This window comes from Gouania willdenowi, chromosome 8 (genome assembly GCF_900634775.1).
Source record: "Gouania willdenowi chromosome 8, fGouWil2.1, whole genome shotgun sequence".
In the NCBI taxonomy this organism is placed as follows: domain Eukaryota; kingdom Metazoa; phylum Chordata; class Actinopteri; order Blenniiformes; family Gobiesocidae; genus Gouania; species Gouania willdenowi.
In genome coordinates this window covers 17,065,422-17,081,691 of record NC_041051.1, presented here as the reverse complement: position 1 = coordinate 17,081,691, position 16,270 = coordinate 17,065,422, and the positions used below count along the sequence as shown (strand labels likewise).

The window sequence follows — 16,270 nt, the reverse complement described above, 5'->3', positions numbered from 1 at the left end:
GTGGCCTTTGTGCGAGAGGGAAGAAAAAAATGGCTCCCCTCTAAATTCCAGCATATGAGTCTGGAGTAGACGAGGCCATGCCCTTCAGCCTCCAGAGGAAGCACCCATCTCTGGATGTTGTGGCGTGACAATGATCATCAGACATTGGTGCAGAGCGTGATAGATTGTGTAATTCAGCCTATGACGTTTGATGGATGCCTAAATGAGAAGCATAATAGGTTGTGTGACTGATAGGCAGGAAAGGAACACTTAGATTTTTGAACAGGAGCGGATGTGAGCTGTCCGCTTTGGTGCAAGGAATGATGGATGGATTCTTCTTTGAGGTGGTTTGTGAAAAGCAGTGTTTGATATAAACGCTGCTTGATATGCAAACACTGTTTTTTAGTTTTCGTGAAAGCTAAAAAAAAAAGTCAAATATGAGCTTTTTCATGTCACACGGCCTCGTTTATATTTACTAGCACAGATTAGCCAATGTGCATCTACTGTAGTTTTGTTAAAGTTATATATTAAGTACTGAAATAAAGTCTCACCCTCATAACCTTCTGTATTGACATAAAGAACATTTCTAACAAAAACAGCCTCTTTTTTGGGTTTTTTTGTTTTATTTGTCATTGAACACCAAATACGCAACAGCAAAGCAACAGAGATGGGCCACTTTATAACACTTACGGCCACAAAAGTGTGATTGTCTGATCCATAAGGGCCACATCATTAACATTCATGCCAGCATCTAGAAAAATGAGCGTTTGAGCACATTTTTGTGCATTTTTGTTGTAAAATTTAGTATGTTTATGGTATGTTTGTTGTCATTTCCGTGTATTTATATTGTCATTTTGCATATTTCTCATACATTTATTGTTTTGTGTGTTATGAGTTATTTTGTTGTTGTTATTTTGTAATTTTGCTGTTGTTTTGTATATTTTTTTGTGTACCGTATACTTGACGTCGTCTTTTGCATTTTCGGAGGCTTTTTGAGTATCTTCGCTTCTCTTTTGTGTATTTTTTGAAATTTATTTTCTATGTATTTTGGAGCCATTTTGTTGTTGCTTTGTGTGCTTTCCTGTAATTCTCTGTGTTAACTCTGAGGGCCGCACAAAAGTAGGCCGAGGGCCTCAAATGGCGAGTAATGGTTCATAATTTTTACTATAAGCTGATGCGACTATGTATAACACTACATTTACATGCCTGTTTTTTTCTTTTTGACGATGGGCGCCTGACAAATTCACAGCAAGTTTGTGGGAGAACATGCAAACTCCACATAAAAAGGTACCTGGTTCACTCTGGGATCCAAACCAATACCCCACAGTGTTAGGGATTCTCAAGCTATTTTTTTCATTTGATTTTTTTAAAATCCACATGTAATCTCACTTTTAGACTCTGGATTCAGGCTCCACGTGGTTAAATAGTCTTAAATCCTACAGCCGCAAAACTGTCAGTTGAAATGTCAGCTGTGATCCAAACTGGACCAGTGGGGATCCATTAAAACCATTACTGGCTGTTAAGCATTGAACATCAACTGGACAAGTGTGGAGAACAGCTGAATGGTCAGCTGGGAAAAGAATGGCTGAGGCGAGGGAAAGTAGAGCTGGTGGAGGTCACGCACTTGTACACAGGCATGGACCCCCACTGAGGGGACGCACAGGTGGCCACCACTGACCTCCGTCCAAGGGTCCAACCTGTGATGGCACGAGTCACATGAAACCCTCATCAATAAACCAGGAAATGAGCGATGAATGAAGTCAGTTACAAGTATTAAGCTAACTCTAGTTTTATTAAATAAAGCAGAACATGAGGAATATATTAAATATATGATTTTATTTTTTTCTGTGCATCTTCAAACGTTGTGTTTCTCCATCAAACTCCTCAGCCACTTCTGCAAAATGTTGTAAAAAGAAGAAGAAGAAAAAAAGCCAGTTTTCTGAGAGGCCATAGTCCGAATGCTCCACATTACACACATGAAGACTGAGGAAACAATTGTGCAGTGGCATGACATAATGTGTGGATTCTCAGGGGATTATTGCTGCTCTGCTGAGGAATGTGCATCATGTCTATATGGAGAATCAGAGAGAGGGCAGTGAAGCAGGCAGACGGTGCTGACTGGGACATTTTCTTCAAAGTCTTCCAAAATATGCAAAGCAGTCAAAGAGTCTCATGATTCCAACGCCTCCACACCTACTTCTGTTAGTCACCTTACTTGAAACGATGATTCAAACAGCATGTTGAATATCTGGTATTTGTTATTGAAGCCCTAATTGTTTTGTAATTTATAATAATAATAATAATAATAATAATAATAATAATAATAAACCCAATTCTTCAATTGTCATTTGCACATTTGTTGTTTTCTTTCTTTCCTTGCTTCTGCTATTGTTGTTGTTATTTTTCTAATTACATACACTATTTTTACATTTTTTACACTATTATCCTATGTTAGTATTTATATGTTCTTACTCCCTGCTCTTATACTGTGTTGCTGCAAATGTGAATTTCCCCTCTGGGGAATAATAAAGATCTATTCTATTCTATTCTATTCTATTCTATTCTAACTAAACTGTCAGTTCCTTTCACGTGTTTCTCTAAATCACCCCTTAAACACATGCCAATAAAATAAAGGAAAATCCATACAAGACACTTCTTTCCACTTTTTTGGCTGGGAAAATACCAGCGACTGCTACTGTATGACACGGACTGCTTTGTTTTTATTTTGTTATGTCATGTAAGATGCTATGAGAGCTGGAGATAGGCACCAGCAGACCCCAGCAACCCTAAAAAATTGAGCAAAGCGGGTCAGAAAATAGATGGATAGATATGTAAGATCTATATATGAGTTTCTGGTCATTATTGTGTTATAATATGTATTAGCTCTATTCTGTTGAGCTGTATTGTTCTTTAAAAAAAGTCACTTTTTCTGAGGATGGAAAATCCTTTTCAGCCTCCTGAAAATATAGATTTATACTTTATGTGGGTATAGCACCAAATTCAGGTTAGGATCCTGTGTACGTTTGGTTTAAGAATCAAAATGATTCAGAAAACCTGCTATTGTATACAAAAAAATCATTGATGATATGATTTTTGTGCAGTGATAATGTTGTGTCTGGGGTCGATTCCTCTTCAAGTCACTTCAGAGCTGGTTAAGTACAGTAATAGCTCTAGTTTGCAGAGAGAGCACAGAAATCAGGCTTGTTGTTCAAATTCTGTCCCAGGATCCCAAAGAGAGACTCATGTTCCCATCTGTGGTGAAATGTAGATTCATGCTGGAGAAAAAAAAGAAAAAACCCCAGACTGGACAAACTGACTTTGTTCTGAGGATGTGATGTACATGTTGATAAATGGCTGTAACTGTGGACACTTTGGGTGGCTGCACGACTATAAAAGGTGATGTAGAAGAAGCTCAATCGTATAAATTCCATTGTAATCACAAATGCTAAAGTCTATAGCTTGACTCATGGTAGCTTGTTACGGTAAATTAGAAAATTATTTTTATATATATTTTTTTTAAATAAATAACCCAGCCGTAAAACTCACAGTCTGCGAAGGATCTTTGTGGGGAACCATTGTTTTTGAGACCTGGTTGGTCCATTATTTATGATTTAAGAGCCTGAACATAAACAGAAAACATATTAATGAACAGAGGAAAACATGAATAAACACACCGTGTATTAAAGGAGGTTTGCAGCATCCTGGAGAACCGTTTAGTGTCAGAGGACTAGCCAAACCTTGATGAATATATAAAGCTCCTGTCACGTATGGTATGTATTTATAGTATTTGAAAAATGATCAGTATAAACATAATTATATACTGATGATGTGTTGTTGCAATAGTGATCCAAGTAATTCTATATATATATATATACAGTATATAAACCCTTCTTGGGTCATATTTTATTTTTTTTATTTTTATAAAAACTGTGTATAGTTTGGTCATGTTAACTGAAGCACAGTGTGACAGCTTATGTACCCTAACCCTTCTAACATTATGTTTTTCATTAGTGTGATGAAATCAATCACAAGAATAAAATGTGTGTTGAGTTTATTGTTGCAGAGGATAAACTAAAAAAAAAAAGTAGGAAACTGATTGTTTAACATACACAGTAGAACAACAGCATCACCTCCTGGTTGGTAGATGTAACTACAACACTAACACTACTGTTATGTCTACTAGTGCTGTGAGATCTATTGTATAGAGTAGTGAACACAAGGCTCAGCTCTGTGAGATATTTCAGTATATTTATATATTTTGTTTTAAACATTGTTTTCTAATTCAAGCATCATGTAACTGGGGTTAAAGTTTTATATATATATATATGTATATTATATTTATTATTATAATAATTATTATTGTTTCTGGTTTGTTTTTTTGTTCTTCGCACCAACTACCAAGTTTAATTCCTTGTACACCTTATACACCTTCATCATCATCATTACATCATCATGGACTTGAACCCCACTCCTTTCACTCTACAGGTGAAGTACTGAACACGTGAGGTGTTCGCTCACACTAAAGTCTGTGCTGAAAAATTCCCAGCGTCTTCTTCCTGGTGATGCACTTTGTGCATCTTTCAGATGTTCAGCTCAGGGTCCAAGCAGCTCAGGAGGAAAGCTTCAAAGATCTCAGTAGATCCACCACACAATCCTTAATGTCTAATGCTGAGAAACTTGTCACCAAACTCTTTAGTTTAAAGTTTCCTGAACAAACATCAATGCTACTTCAAGATTTCCAGGTTCTTCTCAGAGTCCTGCTCCTCCTCCTTTACACAGTGGACTTCATCTTTCCACAGTTCCATCAGGATGATGGAGGTGCACATTAATTCTGATTGACTAGTGAGATAGTAAACTAGTAGATAGTGTGCTTGTAATCTGATTAACTAGTGACATAGTAAACTAGTAGATAGTGTGCTTGTAATCTGATTAACTAGTGACATAGTAAACTAGTAGATAGTGTGCTTGTAATCTGATTAACTAGTGACATAGTAAACTAGTAGATAGTGTGCTTGTAATCTGATTAACTAGTGAGATAGTAAACTAGTAGATAGTGTGCTTGTAATCTGATTAACTAGTGACATAGTAAACTAGTAGATACTGTGCTTGTAATCTGATTAACTAGTGACATAGTAAACTAGTAGATACTGTGCTTGTAATCTGATTAACTAGTGACATAGTAAACTAGTAGATAGTGTGCTTGTAATCTGATTAACTAGTGACATAGTAAACTAGTAGATAGTGTGCTTGTAATCTGATTAACTAGTGACATAGTAAACTAGTAGATAGTGTGCTTGTAATCTGATTAACTAGTGCCATAGTAAACTAGTAGATAGTGTGCTTGTAATCTGATTAACTAGTGACATAGTAAACTAGTAGATAGTGTGCTTGTGATCTGATTAACTAGTGAGATAGTAAACTAGTAGATAGTGTGCTTGTGATCTGATTAACTAGTGACATAGTAAACTAGTAGATAGTGTGCTTGTGATCTGATTAACTAGTGACATAGTAAACTAGTAGATACTGTGCTTGTAATCTGATTAACTAGTGACATAGTAAACTAGTAGATAGTGTGCTTGTAATCTGATTAACTAGTGACATAGTAAACTAGTAGATAGTGTGCTTGTAATCTGATTAACTAGTGACATGGTAAACTAGTAGATAGTGTGCTTGTAATCTGATTAACTAGTGACATAGTAAACTAGTAGATAGTGTGCTTGTGATCTGATTAACTAGTGACATAGTAAACTAGTAGATAGTGTGCTTGTGATCTGATTAACTAGTGACATAGTAAACTAGTAGATAGTGTGCTTGTGATCTGATTAACTAGTGAGATAGTAAACTAGTAGATAGTGTGCTTGTGATCTGATTAACTAGTGAGATAGTAAACTAGTAGATAGTGTGCTTGTGATCTGATTAACTAGTGAGATAGTAAACTAGTAGATAGTGTGCTTGTGATCTGATTAACTAGTGACATAGTAAACTAGTAGATAGTGTGCTTGTAATCTGATTAACTAGTGAGATAGTAAACTAGTAGATAGTGTGCTTGTAATCTGATTAACTAGTGACATAGTAAACTAGTAGATAGTGTGCTTGTAATCTGATTAACTAGTGACATAGTAAACTAGTAGATAGTGTGCTTGTAATCTGATTAACTAGTGACATAGTAAACTAGTAGATAGTGTGCTTGTGATCTGATTAACTAGTGACATAGTAAACTAGTAGATAGTGTGCTTGTGATCTGATTAACTAGTGAGATAGTAAACTAGTAGTGTGCTTGTAATCTGATTAACTAGTGACATAGTAAACTAGTAGATAGTGTGCTTGTGATCTGATTAACCAGTGACATAGTAAACTAGTAGATAGTGTGCTTGTGATCTGATTAACTAGTGAGATAGTAAACTAGTAGATAGTGTGCTTGTGATCTGATTAACTAGTGAGATAGTAAACTAGTAGATAGTGTGCTTGTGATCTGATTAACTAGTGAGATAGTAAACTAGTAGATAGTGTGCTTGTAATCTGATTAACTAGTGAGATAGTAAACTAGTAGATAGTGTGCTTGTAATCTGATTAACTAGTGAGATAGTAAACTAGTATATAGTGTGCTTGTAATCTGATTAACTAGTGACATAGTAAACTAGTAGATAGTGTGCTTGTAATCTGATTAACTAGTGAGATAGTAAACTAGTAGATAGTGTGCTTGTAATCTGATTAACTAGTGACATAGTAAACTAGTAGATAGTGTGCTTGTAATCTGATTAACTAGTGACATAGTAAACTAGTAGATAGTGTGCTTGTAATCTGATTAACTAGTGAGATAGTAAACTAGTAGATAGTGTGCTTGTAATCTGATTAACTAGTGAGATAGTAAACTAGTAGATAGTGTGCTTGTAATCTGATTAACTAGTGAGATAGTAAACTAGTAGATAGTGTGCTTGTAATCTGATTAACTAGTGACATAGTAAACTAGTAGATAGTGTGCTTGTAATCTGATTAACTAGTGACATAGTAAACTAGTAGATAGTGTGCTATTGGAAAAAGACCAAAACAATGATTGGATTTGTTCACCTTAATGCAATAACTGATGGACTTTAGTTTTGCCATTTGTTTTTATGGATTGTTATGTTATATTAATGTTTCAATCATCTCTGAGGAAGACTGGCAGTTGACAGTCAAAACATGTTCGGAAAAGAAGAAAATTCTGAAAAAAACTTGTCTGAATAAACAAAACCTTAACATATATTTTAAAAAAGAAGACTAACTTGCGGGAATAATATTAAAAAATATGTATTTACATTTTCATCACTAATAAAAATTAATTTATACATTCGTCACAAAATCAATCAGAAATCACGTGATCATGTGGTCTTACGCATTGATTACATTAAATCTGTCTGCTTTTTTTAATATGGCTAAGCTACGTATAGTTGAGTGTGAAAAAAGAACTTCACCACCAACAAAAACAGAGCTTGGTTTTATCGAGATTGGTTTTTACCAATAACATCTCTTTTTCACAGCTGTCGAGCTTATGGATCGTTATTTAATCATTCACACCTGTGGTGTTTTACGGCAGCAAATAGGGGAGTGCTGACTCAGCAACTGAAGGACACCCTATGTCCTGTCGATCTGTCCGAGTTTACAATGGAACTGAAAAGTACGGAAGATACGGAAGAAGATTAGGGCCACGTGTGAATTTTTTTTTTGGAGTTCTGACTTTAAAGTCAGAATTCTGAGATTAAAACTGAATATGCTACTTTTCTAGGGAAACACCGCAAATGTGTTTTATAATTTTGTAACCGTTTTTACATTATTTAGACTCTTGACAATTTAGCAGGTCAATGTCATTTCAAAGTGTTTTAAAAGTGTTTCATCGACAGAACATGTGTTATTTGTGCATACTGATGACTTTTTTCTGTCCTGGTTGGTGAAACTGTCGCATTACTCAGGGTGTGTTGGGGGTTTCTTGTTTGTTGGGCTTCTGTAACTTTTTTTCTAGAAAAGCAGAAGTCACATCTGAAAGTTTTTGCTTAAATCACCGTGTTGATAACACTCCACTTGTGTAATGAATGAATTAAATTGCACTTGTACCGTATGTCTTGGCAAGTTGTGGAGTTAGAAAAACAAACATGAAACAAAAGCTTCACAACCTGCATGTGATGTAGCCTTAGTGCCAAAGTTAATAAGTATCAAGCAAATATAATTTTGTCTGAGCCAGGGCAATGTTTGCACACCTTTATAGAACAAATTCATAACCATGGCAGAGGTTGTCTGCACAGCACTGCAAATAAAATAACCATTGTTAATATGAGACAGGTTTTCTAGGAATCTCATTGGTAGAAATATAAAAAACCTGATGCACATTGAACGTATTATCTGTGTTCTATGGCTGCAGCTAATCATGCCTACAGCTATATTGAGGTGAAAAACACTAATGCAGAAAAACCTAACAAACACATCAGCCACACTGTTTAGATCACTCACAAACCATTCATCACTTCTATGACATTTGACATGTGACCAACCATGTGTCTAATAGTCTCTTATCTTCTGGCCAATGAGGACAAGCTTTAGTTAAATATTAAACAGGCATTTTCTAAAGATAGCCATGTAACAGGTTACTCAGGCAGGACCCAGTGTTTCCCAATCTGGCATATTTAGTATTGACTTTCTACGACCGGTGACAATGCAGATCTCTTTCTCTCGGCTGCCGTCCAGTGCTTGGATGCTCAGATGTGTAGAGAACAGATTCAAACACAAGTCGTGGAACGCTTGCAGCGCTGCTTTTCACCCATGTGTTCGGTAAGTTACAATTCTTTGGGTTCAGAGGTCAGATGGTAACTTCTAAGGTTCCTGCACTGTTTTCTGATTTTTATAAAAAAAAAATATTTAGAATGTACAGAATGTATTGTATGCTTGATTAAAGAAGTAAAACAGAAGTTCTTAAAATGTTGTAATGGCTCTCATTGATTTTGCCTGAGCGTTGTGTTCTGTGTGAGCTAACCATCTGCAATGTCTCATCAGTGATGATTTCACTCAGTTATTTTACTTTAGGGAGTCATATTTTCTAAATGTAGAGGACAATTTTCCTTTATCTTCTGTTAATTTTCCTCCTCAGGTGTCTCCATGTAGACGGCCCTCCTCATGGGCCATCCCTGACCAGCAGTTATGTCCATGGCACTTCCACCATCTCTATGATCCCTCTGACTGTCAGCCAATGTCTGGATGCAACTGTCCAACGCTGGCCTGATCGTGAAGCAATGGTTTTTCTGCACGACGACACCCGAAAAACTTTTGCACAGTTCCAGCAAGATGTGTGTGTCCCTGCAGTTTGATCCACAAAAACGTTTTAATTCTGAAAGTTGGGACGAAACACTAATCTGTAATTCTGATGACCTTCTTTGATCATACACTCACATTGTTTTTTGGTGCAGGTTGACACGGCAGCTGCAGGTCTCATGGCTTTGGGTCTGAAGCGCGGTGATAGACTTGGAATTTGGGGACCAAACGTATATGAATGGATCCTCTTCCAGTTTGCCTCAGCCAAGGCTGGAATTATACTGGTTAGTTGATGCTATACATTGGAAAGTTAAATATTTTACCAAATCTGAACTTGGCTGTATGTAATCTAAAATTCCTTGTTAAAAAAAAGACTTGATTCTACTGGTATTCTTGTAGGTGTCTTTGAACCCAGCCTACCAAGTGAGCGAAATAGAGTTCACCCTACAGAAGGTAAGACATTGATCCAATCTGGATCTATTGGATATGCTGACACACAAACATGTTTAAGAATACTACTCTAATTCTACTCTAATCTCTGGTTAATGTTCAGTCATTCATACTTTTTAGATGCAAAAGCAACAGCAATTACTTTTTTATTTTATTTATTTTAAATATAGATCCAGTGTAATGCCATTCTGTGTACAACAAGCTTCAAAACACAGAAGTTTTGTGAGATGCTGAAGGAAATCTGCCCGGAGATTGATTCTGTGACAACAGGAATGATCAAAAGCGCAAGGTGATTTTCAACAGTTAGCATTTTGACATCAAACCCTTTCTATTTAGTTCAAAATGCATGTTTACAGTGTCTGTCTGTCTGTCCAGACTGCCACACCTGCGTATGGTAATCGTGACTGACAGCAGACAGACGGGGATGCTTCACACGGAGGATGTGATGCAGGCAGCGGAAAGTCGGCACCACCGAGAGCTGAAGGAGCTGCAGAGCAAGCTGTCCTGTGATGAAGCCATCAACATCCAGTTCACATCAGTAACTTTAATTCAGTATTACAGCTTTTATAGTAGCACAAGTATTTTAGTCAGGGGTGCACATAATTGGTGCATATGCACCACAAAAGAAAAGCAATACGCACTGAATCTGCTCCTGATTCTGAGCTGATTTGTTATGGTTTTTCAGCCCCGCATGGCTCTGGGTGTCTCGGAGAGGAGAAGGTCACAGCTCACAGAAGAGGGAGAGAAAGACAATTCAGGAAAGATTGGACACATTTTAAGATCACTGACAGTTCCGGAGCAGAGTAGAGAAGACGGAGTCATTTAAACATTTAAAGTAGCCCTTTGTTTGGTGTTACAAGTATATGGCATAACATATTTTCATTTTTTTTAACAGATAATTTATTTCAAGTAAGCTACAAAATGATGCAGAGCTGACATTTTCTACCATTATTTAAATCGAGGAAGACAGTTATATGAGATGTGATGAGGATGACGTTCTGTGGGAAAAACACAACTTTCTTTTCCTTAAAATAGTAATTGTTGTAAGTGCTTATAAAACTCTTTTTTCTTAAATTACATTTGGTTCTCAAATATTTGTATATCTAGTTTTCAGTCATTTCATTAGAAAGCTGGCTATTCAGTGAGAATTTATCTTATAAAACAAACATGTATTTGTGTTGATTCTTTTCAATTTCACTTTAGAATAAAGTATAACGTCACATTATAACTGCATCCTTTCGTGTTGTTCATCCTGTGAGGTGGTTTGTGGAAAATTGTGTTTAAAGAAATGCATCAAGTAATAACCTGGGGCTTCTCTGTGCACTAGACCAAAAATGTATGTACAACACTGATTGTATTTTGACCTTATTTTACTTGTTGACTTGTTGCAGGGAACCACTGGTCAACCAAAAGGAGCTACTCTTTCTCACCATAATATTGTGAATAATGCATACTTCCTGGGTCTTCGAATTGGTTATGGATGGAGAGTAAGTATTATTTAGTTGTTTTTTTTTGTTTTTAATAAATAGTTAAGTAAGGATAACTCCTTTAATCACTTGTCAGCCTCAGGTGCGTGTGTGCTTACCTGTACCCATGTACCACTGCTTCGGCTCTGTTCTGGGAGGGATGTGCATGGCTGTTCACGGTGTCACACTGGTTTACCCTTCCTTGGGATACAACAGCACATCCAACTTGCAGGCCATTCAAATGGAAAAGTATGTAGCACATCAGCATCCCGCTATTCATGTTGATTTTGCCTTCCATCCATCTTCATGCCTCCATATTTAGATGGAACCATGGGAAAAACTTTGTAGATCTCGGATGCCAAAATGATTTCTCTGCTAAAATCTGACAGCAAAAAGGTGCAATACCCTTCAAATATGGGTAAATCATGCATTGAAAATGGATGGGTGACAAAAGAACAAATGTTAAAAATTAAACTAAAAATAAAGAGTTGAAATCAATGATCAGTACTTAAAAATGGTAATCACCAGGGTTGGAGTCAATTACATTTTTCAAATACAATTACACTATTCAGGTTTGATTACAACTCAATTATTATTACGGTGACCAGCACTTTTCCCAATTACAATTAAAATTATAATTATTATTTTACCACTGGAAGTCTATTTCAATTACATTCTCAACTTGAATATTTGCATTTCCTGAGGAAAATGCAAGTGAGGATGCATATGCTGGCCCTCATTGTACTGCATTAGCTTAACATCAGCATTAGCCAAGTATTAGCATTCATATAGCAATAGCATTAATCTAGCGTGAGCGTTAGCCCAATGTTAGCATTAGCCTGCCGTTAGCAATATCCTAGCATTAGCAATAGCCTAGCATTAGCAATAGCCTAGCAATTGCATTAGCCTAGTGTTAGCATAAACCTAGTGTTAGCATAAACCTAGTGTTAGCATTAACCTAGCATTAGCCTCATGTAGCATAAGAATTAACCTAGCATTAGGCTTAGCCTTACAATAACATTAGCATTAGCACTGACCTATCACATTCACATAGCAATAACCAAGCAATATTTTAATATTAGCAATTTGGTTGAAAAAAGCTGAGAAATGTAGAAATCGGTTGAAAAAATTGAAAAAAGTTTACATTGGTTGAAAAAGTTGAAAAAAGCTGAAATTGGTTTGAAAAGTTGAAAAAAGTTAAAATGAGTTGAAAAAGTTGAAATAGGTTGAAAAGGTTGAAATAGGTTGAAAAGGTTGAAAAGGTTGAAAAAAGTTGAAATTTTTTTTTAAAAAGTTGAAATGGATTGAAAAAGTTAAAATCGGTTGAAAAAGTTGAAAAAAGTTGAAGCAGCTGGAAAAAGTTGAAAATTTAGCATTAGCATTAGCCTAGCATTAACCTAGCATTAATCTAGCATTAACATTAGCCTAGCATTAACATTAGCCGAGCATTAGCACTGACCTATCATTAGCATTTACCTAGCAATAACAATAACATAATATTGCAATATTAATATAGCAATTAATATAATATTTTAATATTAGCAATTTGGTTGAAAAAGTTGAAATTGGTTGGAAAAGTTGAAAAAAGTTGAAATGAGTTGAAAATGTTGAAAAAAGTTTAAATGTGTTAAAAAGTTGGAAAAAACTTGAAATTGGTTGAAAAAGTTGAAAAAAGTTGAAATGAGTTGAAAAAGTTGAAAAAAGTTGAAAAAAGTTGAAATGTATTGAAAAAGTTGAAAGAAGTTGAAATTGGTTGAAAAAGTTGAAAAAAGTTGAAACATGTTGAAAAAGTTGAAAAAAGTTAAAATTGGTTGAAAAAGTTGAAGGAAGTTGTAAAAGTTGAAAAAAGTTAAAATTGGTTGAAAAAGTTGAAAAAAGTTAAAATTGGTTGAAAAAGTGGAAAAAAGTTAAAATTGGTTGAAAAAGTGGAAAAAAGTTGAAGGAAGTTGTAAAAGTTGAATAAAGTGGAAATTGGTTGGAAAAGTTGAAATTGGTTGAAAAAGTTGAAAAAGTTGAAAAAAGTTGAAATTGGTTTAAAAAGTTGAAATTGGTTTAAAAAGTTGAAATTGGTTTAAAAAGTTGAAATGAGTGTTAGCATTAGCATTAGCCTGCGGTTAGCGTTAGCATTAGCATTAATTAGAAAAATTAGAAAGTGTTTATTTGTACGATTACTGAAGTACAAGTTAAAAAAAAGTTGAATCTGGTTGAAAAAGTTCAAATAGGTTGTAAAAGTTGAATCAGGTTGAAAATTTTGAAATAGGTTGAAAAAGTTGAAATGGGTTGGAAAAAGTTAAAAACATTGAAAAAAGTCAAAATGGGTTGAAAAAGTTGAGACAGGTTGACTGAAAAAGTTGAAAATAGTTGAAATGGGTTGAAAAAGTTGAAATCGGTTGAAAAAGTTGAAATGAGCGTTAGTGGTAGCATTAGCTTGTGGTTAGCATTAACATTAGCCTAACATTATTAGCATTAGCATTAGCATTAATTAGAAAAATTAGAAAGTGTTTATTTGTACGATTACCGAAGTACAAGTACGTAGCGTCTTAGGGGTTAGGGTTAGGTTATAACTGAATATTGCAACAATTTTTAGGGTTAGGGTTAGGTTTAGGCTAAGGTTTAGTCTTAGTCACGCAACCTAAACTTCCCAGACTGACCTGTCTTGTGACCTAAACTGGCCAATGACTGACCTGTCATGTGATCTAAACTGACCAAATAGGGGCGCTGCGTACGGGTAGAATGTCAAAGTTACAAAGTCAATTATCTGAATGCAATTACAATTCAATTATGATGTCAACAGCAACAGATTTTTACTATTACAATTATAATGACGCAATAATTGTAATTAATTATCAACTATGCAATTACAATTAAATTTGACCCTCAACCCTGGTGATCACTTGACCTGTTGTTGATTATTTCTATTTTTTACTCAAGGTGCAATTTTGTCTATGGCACTCCCACCATGTTTACGGACATGCTAAGCCAAGACATAAACAAGTACGATTTATCTTCAATTGAAGCTGGTGAGATGCTTTTTGTTAAAGAACAGCTGGTATTTTGAACCTGGTTAGTTGCTCAAATAATGTCTGTTTCTTCTGTTATTTTAGGGATAATGGCAGGCTCCCCATGTCCTCCAGAAATTGTCAAACGGCTACAAAAAGAGATGAATATGAAAGAAATTACTGTGAGTATATATATTTCTTTACCTCTATAAGAGATTATTACCCTTATAATATATATAAATAAAGCTTTCAGAATGTAACACGTGAATATAATTCTTCATCAGATTGGTTATGGGACCACTGAAAACAGCCCCATTACATTTATGGGATTCCCTCAAGACAATGAAGAGCTGAAGACAGATACAGTGGGATGTATCATGTGTCACACAGAGGTGCGCTCTTCACTTTAAATGAATAAGCTACAGCTCAGCGTGGCACTGTCACATGGTGTGTGTGTGTGTGTGTGTGTGTGTGTGTGTGTGTTTTCAGGCTACAGTGGTGGATCCTGCCACAGGAGAGACTGTGCCTGTGGGAGCTTCAGGAGAGCTGCTGATCAGAGGCTACTGTGTGATGCACGGATACTGGGACGATCCTGACAAAACTAAAGAAGCTATCACCCAAGACCGCTGGTATCACACTGGGTAAACTAGACTGGAACACAATACCAGGATATGCTGTTATATTGTGGGTTACCAACAGAAATGCCTTTTTCTTTACAGTGACACAGCCAGTCTGACCAGTCAGGGATACTGTCGCATTGAAGGACGCATAAAGGACATGATCATCAGAGGAGGGGAGAACATCTATCCAGCAGAGATCGAGCAGTTTCTCTACAAGAATCCAAAGGTGCAGGAGGTGCAGGTAAGAAAATAATGCAAGTGTGCATTTCGTAAGGTGTTGGATGACACTCCAGTACAATAGGTGGCGATATGCACCTATTCAAGTTGCTTGCAACAAGTGTCTGTATGTTTTGTGTGTATTTGATGTTGTTTTGGGGTATTGGAGACATTGGGTGAGGTTTCTTTTTGAGTGTATTTCTCTGATAATTTGTGTGTTTTTGGAGTCACACTATGCATTTTTTGGGGGGCCGTACAAAATTAGACTGAAAGATACATACGGCTCTTGGGCCGTCATTTGCCCATGTCTGTCCTAAAGTCGTGTTAAAGTTATCACAGTGCTTCTTCTGCCTCTCAGGTGGTTGGAGTGAAAGATGAGAGGCTGGGTGAGCAGGTGTGTGCCTGTATCAGACTGAAGGCAGGTCAGAGCTCCAGTACAGAAGAAATAAGATCATTCTGCAAAGGCCAGGTGAGAGGAGACCATACATGCATTTTGTGACAGTCACTGTGGAATCACAGCGAGGATGGAACCGTTTCCTTCTTTTTGTAGATTTCTCATTTCAAGATCCCGCACTACGTGATGTTTGTGGACAGTTACCCTCTGACCGCGTCTGGAAAGGTAAAAACCTGTTCACATTGAAGCTAAAATACAAGAACATGTTGAATTGTGTAAATGTGTAACAATGTGTGATTGTATTTACTTTTTCTTAGATCAAGAAGAAAGAGCTGAAGGCGGCAATGGAGAAGAAGTTAGGACTTTAATTTTGTGAACCACACATGTTGATGGATATGAAGGACAAATCTATTATTCCATTCGTTCTTCCTTCACTGATTCATACCAAAATACAGACTGTATCTATGTATGGCACAAAACCAGTAAAATAAACTATATAAATGTTGTGTTTCTTGACCACTTTGTTTGAACTCCTAAATAAAGTTTTTTGGTTCTACTTGAGTTTTTTTTTGTAATGAAAAACAAGAGACTTCTCTGTGATCATGATGTGTAGGCCAATGTCTGTTAGTGTAACATCCAATATATAATTGTCACAAGGTATAAAAACATCATTGTACTGACAGATTGTAGCCCTAAGTCTTGCAATAAGTGACTGAGAGCGATGCAGAATTGATGCAGATGTTAGAGCTGTGCTGCTCACTACGAACACACAATCTGATTGTGATTAAAAAGGCGAGGAGGGCGGGCCGTTGCTCAGAAAGTGAGTTGAGGCTAAAACTCTGGAAAAAGGGTGAGTTTGGGAAAATAAAC

General features: G+C 36.1%; 1 protein-coding gene across 1 annotated transcript; it reads left to right on the top strand.

The window, feature by feature from the left end:
• The first annotated feature begins 8,563 nt into the window (after positions 1-8,563).
• LOC114468323 (acyl-CoA synthetase family member 2, mitochondrial-like) lies at positions 8,564-15,917 on the top strand. The gene is made up of 16 exons (XM_028455153.1): positions 8,564-8,778; positions 9,095-9,290; positions 9,411-9,539; positions 9,655-9,708; positions 9,876-9,994; positions 10,081-10,243; positions 11,097-11,192; positions 11,269-11,420; positions 14,103-14,191; positions 14,276-14,352; positions 14,455-14,562; positions 14,660-14,811; positions 14,890-15,031; positions 15,365-15,475; positions 15,557-15,625; positions 15,718-15,917. The coding sequence occupies exons 1-16, from the start codon at positions 8,663-8,665 to the stop codon at positions 15,766-15,768; spliced, it is 1,824 nt and encodes a 607-aa protein (XP_028310954.1). The 5' UTR covers positions 8,564-8,662; the 3' UTR covers positions 15,769-15,917.
• Positions 15,918-16,270: the final 353 nt, after the last annotated feature.

What these genes read in the sequence shown, in the direction of transcription:
- LOC114468323 (XM_028455153.1), top strand. Translation starts at nt 8,663, where the DNA reads ATGCAGATCTCTTTCTCTCGGCTGCCGTCCAGTGCTTGGATGCTCAGA. An exon ending in CAGGCCATTCAAATGGAAAA is followed by an intron (nt 11,421 to 14,102) that starts GTATGTAGCACA and finishes TTTTTACTCAAG; the next exon opens with GTGCAATTTTGTCTATGGCA. An exon ending in TGAATATGAAAGAAATTACT is followed by an intron (nt 14,353 to 14,454) that starts GTGAGTATATAT and finishes ATTCTTCATCAG; the next exon opens with ATTGGTTATGGGACCACTGA.